Source organism: Capricornis sumatraensis, chromosome 16, assembly GCF_032405125.1.
Source record: "Capricornis sumatraensis isolate serow.1 chromosome 16, serow.2, whole genome shotgun sequence".
Classification (NCBI taxonomy): Eukaryota; Metazoa; Chordata; class Mammalia; order Artiodactyla; family Bovidae; genus Capricornis; species Capricornis sumatraensis.
The window spans coordinates 79,267,561-79,277,397 of NC_091084.1; the positions used below are offsets into that span (position 1 = coordinate 79,267,561).

Genomic DNA, 9,837 nt, shown 5'->3' on the forward strand with positions numbered 1-9,837 from the left:
TAGTCACATCATTGATTCAACAGCTATTTATGGAATTCCTACTACAGGTCCAATCCTGCACCGGTAGGTACTGAGGACTGAGGGATGAGCAAAATTGACATAGTCTCTGCTCTCATGGAAACTGGTTTAACAGGGAACATCAAACAATTATAAGCATGGAAAAAGAAAAGTTACTTGTAAGTTGTGTGGCAAGAAGTAGGTAGAAACATGGAATTATTGTTTGGCACAGGGCCAAGCGTCCCATTCCTTTGTTTCTCAGAGGTTTAAGAATTTTGAGGACCTCAGGAGAATGTCATTATTTGGAAATATTTGGAACCCATTCATTTATGCTATTTGGAGAAGGCAATGGCAACCCACTCCAGTACTCTTGCCTGGAAAATCCCATTCACGGAGGAGCCTGGTGGGCTGTAATCCATGGGGTCGCTAAGAGTCAGACACGACTGAGCGACTTCAATTTCCTTTTTCACTTTCATGCACTGGAGAAGGAAATGGCAACCCACTCCAGTGTTCTTGCCTGGAGAATCCCAGGGACAGGGGAGCCTGGTGGGCTGCTGTCTATGGGGTCGCATGGAGTCGGATATGACTGAAGTGACTTAGCAGCATTTATGCTATTGCAGGTCCTCCCAGGCAGAATGGCTGGTTTTCCACGGAAAATGATGAGTTGGCCCTGAAATATACCTCTTCCTCATCCCTCCACACACTTTTTGGTCCCAAGACCTCACTCACATTTTTATTTCTCTCCTGATTGGGCTCTTCTGGAGCAAGCTCTCCGATGAGCAGTGGTTTAAGGTACAACTGCACAATGTCAGGGTCCGGATGCATGGCTCTGAAGACGTCCTGTGAATCAGAGAGAACTGTTAGGGGCTTAAAAATGACATGCTTACACACAGATTATCTCCCCTTTCTTACCTCGCTCTGTACCAACCTTAGGAATCAGCACAGACTATGTTATAGAGCATTTACTTCTAACTCTAGGTTGACACTTCAAGTTCACTGATCAGAGTTACCCTTGAAATTCTTCTATGAGAGCCTCACACTGGAGATCCACCCACTGAGTCCATGGCTTACTAGGCAAGTCCTGGGTGGAAAGCTGATCCCCAAGCATTGGAAGAGATTGTTGTTTATTTTATCGAGCATGAGAAGAAGTAGTTGGCTTTGAGACTGTGGGCCATGGTGAATCTTTAGCGACAAACCTCAGGCTTGGTGTGGAAGTTGCCCACATTGTTTGGGGCGTGCAGCAACCAAGACTGCCTATACAAACCATGTCTATCAGAGTTTCCCTTTTAGTTCTTGGTCAAGGGCCAGGGGACAGAGGCTCTTGAATTGAGTTATTTCTAAGGAAAGACAAGTTAAAGTTGATGATGATAACAAATGTCTAAGAGAGCATGGGAGCAAAGCCCTCAAACCCTTAGTTGTCTAAAGTGGCACTTTCTTGGCTAAGTTTATCACTGAAGAAGCCTTAGCACTCTTTCTAAAACAACAACAACAACAACAAAAAGCACCACAGCATTCTCTGTAGGGGCTGGAGACAGGCACAAAATAGAGCTGACCCACTATATTTTTCCAACTCCATTCCCATGTTCAGTAGTAACTCCAAGTGGCTATGAGAAGCAGTGGTGATTCTCATGTCCTGCTTAAGTTTGGAAATAAGACATAGACTTTTTTTTTTTTTTTTCCTCCAGGGATTTAAACTGCTTTGGGGGAAGGAGCTTTCTCCAAGAGTAAGATACTGGACTTCTTGCTATTATGGTTTTGAGAATAGGAATGGTCAATATGAAGAAAAATAACCAAGGTTTATTAATTTGAATATGTGGAATTGATACACAACACCCTGGAGTGGTGGTGTTGCAGAGTGCTGATTAAGAAGCTGGATCCCCGAGCAGCCTTCCTACACGTAAGTCTATGCTTGCTGTGTAATTGTGGACAAGTCTCTTGACCAGTCCATGCTCATGTTTTCTCTTCCCTAACATGGGAGTGATGGTAATAGCTACTCAATTTATAAAGTTATTATAAAAATTAAGTGAGTTGATTAGAATCTGAGTGGTTTATAGTAAATTCTCAAACCTATTAGCTCTCTTTCCTATACGTGTGCCTCTGGGATTCCCTGGTGGCTCAGATGGTAAAGAATTTGCCTGCAATGCGGGAGACCCCAGTTAGATCCCTGGGTTGGAAAGATAGCCTGGAGAAGGGAATGGCACCTACTTCAGTATTCTGGGCTGGAGAATTCCATGGACAGAGGAGCCTGATGGGCTACAGTTCACGGCCTTGCAAAGAGTTGTACACAACTGAATGACTAAGATACACAGGATAAGAGCCACCTGCCTTCCTTCTCTTCAATTAAATATAACAGTTCAGAGAGTTTCTTTCCATACTCCACTCGGAGTGAGCTCTGGATTGTTTTAGTGAAGACAATGCACCCTCCATCTTCAAAATCTAAAGCAACTTTAGATACATCTAGAACTACATACACACCTACACACAGAGCATTTCCATATGCACAGGCTTGTATGTCTGTATATGACACGAATGAGGCCATTCGGAAGGGGGCAATATCGACTCTTTAGACCCACTTTTCTGGATTCAGTGATGTCAGAAGGGATTTGTGTCTGTGAGAACCAGTCCAGGACCTGCTGCTCCTTCTGCCTTTGTCCACTGGCTCTGACCCCTTGGGAAATGCTGCTTTCAAAGATGTGTTTTCATTGTCACATTCAACGACCCTAAAGTTAGTTTACCTAACCAGGATGAGAGTCATTCGGTGATTAGCAATGTGACTGAAACATTTCAGGGTGGCTGGCCCACACTGAAAAATCATGTTCTGCCTGCTGTTAAGGAACAGAGGAGGGCGAGAAACGCTCTGAGGGATCAAGATCAGAGTGTAGAGCAGGGGTGAGGCCCTGGACTCGCATCTTACTCTGAGAAGTCGCCCAGAGCCCTGGAACAGTGTGCTGAAGCTAATATTCCTCTGGGTTCACTGTTTGTTCTGATCTTCAGCAAGATTCACAGGTCAATACTGTGACAACAGAGCCTGAAGACCTACAGAGTTTTCCAGAAGAGTAAGAATTGCCCTGCTGTGTGGAACTCTTTTCATTGCATTAATGGGCAGTACAAATATGGCTCAGGCAGTCTTAGAATATTCAGTTTGAAGGAATTCACTATTAGAGTCTAGATACCGAGTAAGTTGTGAAATCTTCTCAAAAGACCTTCAAAAATGAGTTGTTGTTTTTTTTTAATTAACTTTATTTGACAAGTATGCTCCTCCTGAAGAAAGTCCAGGGGTAAATGAAGGGGAGAGGGAGTAACACCATGTTCTTAGTGTATCCTGAGTACAAGGCGCTCTGTGGGCCAGCTCGTCATCATCATCAACTTACTTCTGTGAGGTTCCATCATCTTTGTTATACATATAAAGAGTCCAAATCTCAGGACATTGCCACAGTAAGTGGGAGAGCCGGGATTTGAACTCAAGGCTATGTGGCTTTACAGCCAGGAAGCCATAAAGGTCCATTCCAGCCTTAACATGTACAGTTCTTTTCCTGAAAGAAGGGTGACACAAGATTGTTTGGGGAGGATGTTAAGATCAGTATGTGCATGCTAGGCAGTTAGTAAAGTGTTTCCCCACCTTAGGTTTTAATCATGTGTGTCACTTTGTCTGTGGCCCCAACCTACTTCTCCAGGTTGAGCTCTCACCATACGCTTCATGCCTCATCCTGTCCAGTGGAACTCTCCCTATTCGGTAAACACTCCAGGACCCTGTATAGTTCTGAAGCTTTTAATACATGCTGCTCCCGTTGCTTTGACTGCTTTCCTCCATTGTTTCTTTTTTCCTACTTAAAAGTTCCTTCTCAGTCTTGAACATCCAGATGAAATATGGCTTCCTAACACAGTTAGGAAAGTTATTTATGATCTCTTCTGGGCTCCCATGACACTTTGTTCCTAAAGCTTTTCAAATGATGCTGCAGTGAACCTGTGTATTCACAAAGGCCTTCTCTAGTGGCTTTTGACTTTTTTGAAGACTGGGACCATGCATTATTGATTAAATTATACCTGATGTTTTTCGCTGTGCCTGGAATATGACATGTGATCAAGAGATGTCGGATGAATAAGGGCAAGGGTGAATGAATAGAGCAGTATATGACTTCTCTAAAAAGGAGAAAGTTGAGAAGTATTGAGTTAAAAGGATATGGATCTTAAGCACTGCTGTCTCTTCCCCTCCCTCAGCATCTCAATTTTCTGATCTCTTAACTACTTTGTTACCTCTCATTTTCATTTCTTATCTTTTGATTCACTTCTCAACCATCATCTCTATTTACTAACCTCTTCATAAATTAACACTGTAGCTCCTCTTAAAACTGATCATTTCCCAAACAGTATCAGCAGAGAGGAAAGATGTGATTATCTTTGCTTTCACAGTGACTTTGAAATCCTGCTGATTTTTTGCTGATATTTAATGGGGGCTGGAAATGTGCCCATTATTGGAAGAGCAGTATGATCCCTAGTGGGAGAGACAAGTATGTAAAGTGAGATGGCCTGAGAAGGATCATGTCCTTGTAATTTAACTACTGTATACAGGCTGTGCCCTGCATCAAGGCACTTGGCCTAGAGGGTATGTGTGGGTTGAAATTCAGGAGACACTCCATTTGCCAAATATTGTTCTGTAATCAATCAAAGTGTGTGCCTATTAAACTTACACCAGAACACACTGCAGGGAGCAGTGAGGCATGTTGTTCATGTTGGGAAATTTGCTTAATCTCTGAAGCTTCAATTTGTTTTCTAACTGTGGATACTACTTAGTCTGCTCCATGGGCTCATTTATCCCTTCATTCATTTATTCCGTCATTGCAAAACCTTGCCGAAGACTTAGCCAAGCATCAGAAAGCTTAAGCTTTGGAATCAGATGCTATTAAAATGATGATGTTTTTATATTATTATTATTGTTTGGTTCCTCTGAAGTGGGTTGAAATTTCCCAAAATTCAGAAAAAAAAAAAACCCCACCCATGGTGAATTTATGTATATAGTCACAAAACAATATAACTAGAACATAAATTTTGATTTACTTATCTCAAAAAGCTCACAGGGGACTTCCCTGTCAGTCTGGTGGTTAAGACTCCATGCTTCCAATGGAGGGTGTGCGTTCCATCCCTGTTGGGCAACTAAGGTCCCACACGCCTTTCAGCACAGCCGAAAAAACAAACAAAAAAAAACCCCACCTCACCAGAATATTCAATACCCAACCATGGACACCCATTCCTACACCTTTGGGTAGTTCCTCTTCTGGTTCCTTCTCAGATCTCACCTGTTTCAAGGCAAATGCTAAATCAAGGTCCCTTGTATTTCTGGGAGATCACAAGTTTTGAGTACGCTGATTTATCTGGAGAATATAGTCTTTGCCTTCATTTGGGAAAAGAGCCACTTTGGAGTGGAGAATGTTCACATGAAGTCACTAAGATTCCCCTCCACCCACACGGATGAACAGAGTGGTATTTATTTATCTATTTATTTTTACCCTAACTCACTCTATTATTTGAGAATTTTCATTATTTGAGATTTTTTCCTGTGATATACTTAACTAAGCTCCAGGCCAGACTCTCTCTCTATCTCCACTGCCCCCACCAAACCTGTTCATCTTTCTGGCTTCATTATCTCATAATGGCAACTGCCACCCACCTACCTACATAAGGCATCCATCAGACAGTTTAGACTCCTTACCCCTGCTTACTTACCCAGCCACTTATCCCCTATTATAAATTATGTCTCCTGGTTATCCACCCCTCTTCCTCATTTCTGTTGTCAGTGCCTTTCTCAGGACTTCAGCATGTTCCCTGGACTCCTTCCTTCATTTTGATTCTTTAAAAAAAAATGTATATGGGGCCGTAGCCTATTAACAATGTTGTGATAGCTCCAGGCGGACAGCAAAGGGACTCAGCCATACAGATGCCTGTATCCATTCTGCCTTGACTAACTCTTCTTGATCTTCAGCCTTTACTTAACCACCAGGCTGACGTTTGAAAAAGAGTCCCTCTTCATGGCCTTTGCCACCCATTAGCCCTTTAACTGCACTTGTCTCTTTACTCTTGTACCTTGTTTTCAACTTGAACCATCATTCAAATGAAAATCAAATTAAAATTTAATTTTAAAGTAAAAAATGCTGACAGCCCACAAAAGATGCAGTTATGACTGATGACCACTTTCCGTTTACCAGCAGCTAGAATCCTGGTTGGTTTCCTTGTACGATTGGGTGTAGGGAGGGATGCTGGGCTAGAGAAGTGTCATTACCTGCAGTGGGAGGAGAGGAAGACCTACAGCGATGGTAAAATCCAGAGTCCTTCGCTCAGAACTCAAGACCCTTTCTCCGCCTCCTCCTTCTCTTGTCTCTTTCTTTACGTCGCACACCCTTCATCCTCTCTTCCTCCTTCCCCCTCTTCTCATCCTCAAGCCATCATATCGACCAGGATTGAGCTGAGCAAAGGATGTGGCCAAGCCGGGAGACCTATTCTGCTGGTGCTTACTCGCGAAGTGAACCCGATCTGTATGCCACCTCTGTACACCTCCTCTCTTGCCCCACCCCAGCCTTGCCTCTGCTGATTCCACATGAGTCTTTTGGACCTGCACACAGCTCTATCCTCGTCCACCTTGCAGTCTTCCAAGCAGTTGAAACAAATTTTGCTATATTTCCTCCAGGCTTTTGTCAACTTTTTCCTGTCATATTGGATTTTTACTCTGATGAAGAGCTTGAGTTTCTCAGTGTCCCTCTCAGACCCTGATGTTCAGACTTGAGGTGGCTTAGCATGCAGCTTTGGTAATAACCATGACTTCTTTGTTCTGAATTGTCTGCTCTTGTGCATACCTCACAAGAGGTGTGTGTTTACTTCTTTTGTGGAACCCGGAAATATAGTTCACTTACTTGTATAAAACTTGGGACTTCCCAGGTGGTGCTAGTGGTAAAGAACCCACCTGCCAATGCAGGAGATGTAAGAGAGGCAGGTTCGGTTCCTGGTAGGGAAGATCCCCCTGGAGGAGAGCAGGACAACCCACTCCAGTATTCTTGCCTGGAGGATCCCCAAGGACAGAGGAGCCTAGTGGGCTACAGTCCATAGGGTCAGAGATGACTGAAGTAACTTAGCCCAACTTACCATGCAGGATCCTTCATACGGACATGCTGTAATCTATGTGATTAATTCCTCTTGTTGGACATATAGGTTGTTTCTGGCTTTTCATAGGTAAGCTTTTCTAGGTGAGAAGGTCTAAGCCTTGACTTTAGTTATTAGCATTGTGCATTAGTTTTAAATCATATATTTTGAAGAAACAATCAAATCAACAATATGTTCTATAATAGGAATTGATGTGCCTGTGTCTTGTATAATAGACTTACCCTCTTCCAACAACACAAGAGAAGACTCTACACATGGACATCACCAGATCGTCAACACCGAAAAAAGATATATTATATTTTTGCAGCCAAAGGTGGAGAAGCTCTATAGAGTCAGCAAAAACAAGACTGGGAGCTGACTGTGACTCAGATCATGAACTCCTTATTAGCAAATTCAGACTTAAATAGGAGAAAGTAGGGAAGACCATTATGCCATTCAGGTATGACCTAAATCAAATCTGTAAGTATTATTAAGTGGAATTGAGAAATAGATTCAAGGGACTAGATCTGATAGAGTGCCTGATGAGCTATGGATGGAGGTTCATGACATTGTACAGCAGAAAGGGAGCAAGACCATCCCCAAGAAAAAGAAATGCAAAAAGGCAAAATGGCTGTCTGAGGAGGGCTTACAAATAGCTTTGAATAGAAGAGAAGTGAAAAGCAAAGGAGTAAAGGAAAGATATATCCATTTGAATGTGGAGTTCCAAAGAATACCAAGGAGAGATAAGAAAGCCTTCCTCAGCGGTCAATGCAAAGAAATAGAGAAAACAATAGAATGGGAAAGACTAGAGATCTCTTCAAGAAAGTTATAGATATCAAGGGAACATTTCATACAAAGATGGGCTCAATAAAGGACAAAATGGTATGGATGGAACAGAAGCAGTAGATATTAAGAAGAGTTGGCAAGGATACACAGAAGAACTGTACAAAAAAGATCTTCACGACCCAGATAATCATGATGGTATTGTCAAGACTCTTGAGAGTCCCTTGGACTGCAAGGAGATCCAACCAGTCCATTCTAAAGGAGATCAGTCCTGGGTGTTCTTTGGAAGGACTGATGCTAAAGCTAAAACTCCAATAGTTTGGGCACCTCATGCGAAGAGTTGACTCATTGGAAAAGACTTTGATGCTGGGAGGGATTGGGGGCAGGAAGAGAAGGGGACAACAGAGGATGAGATGGCTGGATGGCATCACCAACTCGATGGACATGAGTTTGAGTGAACTCCAGGAGTTGGTGATGGACAAGGAGGCCTGGCATGCTGCAGTTCATGGGGTCACAAAGAGTCAGACATGACTGAGCGGCTGAACTGAACTGAAAGCTACTTAACATACATGATGTTAGGCATCCATTGAAAGTCTATTTTTTTCAGCTATTTTGGTGGAGGAGAGTTATGAGGAAAACCAGTGAAGGAAAGTGTTTAAGACTAAAAGTTAAGAAAGATAAGTGTTTTGAATCTGAGATCTGCTGGCTTGGTGAACTTGAGGCAGTCACTTAACCGCTCTTATTTCAGTTACTTCTTCCATAAAAGTAGGCTGTATCACCTGTATCCCACTGAATGAACTGCACGACTAAAAAGAACTCTACAAAGTCTAAAAGCCTGTGTCACTGTACGCTTCAAACAATGCTCAAGATTCTGATGCTCGCCAGATGGACTGCTGTCTACTTCACGCACTCCAGTTGTAGGAGTCTGAGAAATTTCTACTTGGGTAAAGACGTTTTTCCCAGATTTTACTCACCCATTTGTAATTTTCTTCTTATAAGACAATAACTACATTTCAAAACCAAACAAATAAAACAAAAAACATAATGCCAAGAACAAAAACCAAAACCTGCAATACACATAGTATCTACTGTCAGCATCTGAGCCCACCCCAAACCCAGTGCAAATAATAGCTAGACCTTGAGGCTTAATTAGCTTTCAAGCTTTTGCTGGATAGGAATCCTGAAAAGTTGGTTTGGGAGGAGATGAGTGATCATGGAGCTTGAACATGTACTTGAAATGGTTTTGGAAAGACAGCCAAGGTCCCAGCCACCCAGCAGCTGGAACAGAGAGAGAGAGGGCAGGCTTTGAGCTTACCGTGGCGTCTTCCCCAGCGTAGTGCTTGAGGACATGCCGCCCACCAGGATGCCTGTCCGCCCAGCCAGTAACATCGTAGACCTTGCGATTGATCACCAGCCACTGATCAGTCTTCTGATTGTGTCTCTGGATCTCCTGCCAGGTGTACGTGTTGAGGCTTTTTCTGGGCAGGTCGCACTTTGCATTTGCCTCCTGCCTTGCAGAGAGCTTGGCTTTCCCACTTGCTCCTGGTTTCCCGTTTGCCTGATGCTTCGCACCTAGGTCCAGCTGGTTCTCATCTACGAGGCTGCCATTGCCCTCAGGCTTTTCTTCAAACTCCATTGTCTTTGTACTTTTAGAATTTCTGACTTGACACCTGGAATTTCTAATTCTCACCTGATTGAACTACAGAATGACCTTTTCCCTCTCCTGTGAAGTGAGAAGCCTACACAGAAAACTGTTTAGCCTACTTGACTCTTGGCAAACCTGATAGTGAGTTCCTTCCCAGCCTCTCACTTCTCTGTCCTGAGTCTTTTTCGTCCTGATGAAGACTTTCCCCGCACTCCAGAACGTTGGTCTACCTTTCTCTCTTCTCTCTGCTGGCTGATCTTTTAGCAGAGTTCTTATCCATCATT

The 9,837-nt window shown here is 43.1% G+C and overlaps 1 protein-coding gene across 1 annotated transcript in view; it reads right to left on the reverse strand.

Annotated features, from left to right (window-relative positions):
- LOC138092265 (fatty acid desaturase 2-like protein FADS2B) overlaps positions 1-9,544 on the reverse strand; it is a 37,790-nt gene extending 28,246 nt beyond the window's left edge. The window contains exons 1-2 of the mRNA XM_068988071.1: positions 9,224-9,544; positions 727-837 (exon numbers count right to left, since the gene is read on the reverse strand). Coding sequence (XP_068844172.1) covers positions 727-837; positions 9,224-9,544 — 432 coding nt within the window. The remainder of the gene's footprint in view (positions 1-726; positions 838-9,223) is intronic.
- Between the last annotated feature and the right edge of the window lie 293 nt (positions 9,545-9,837).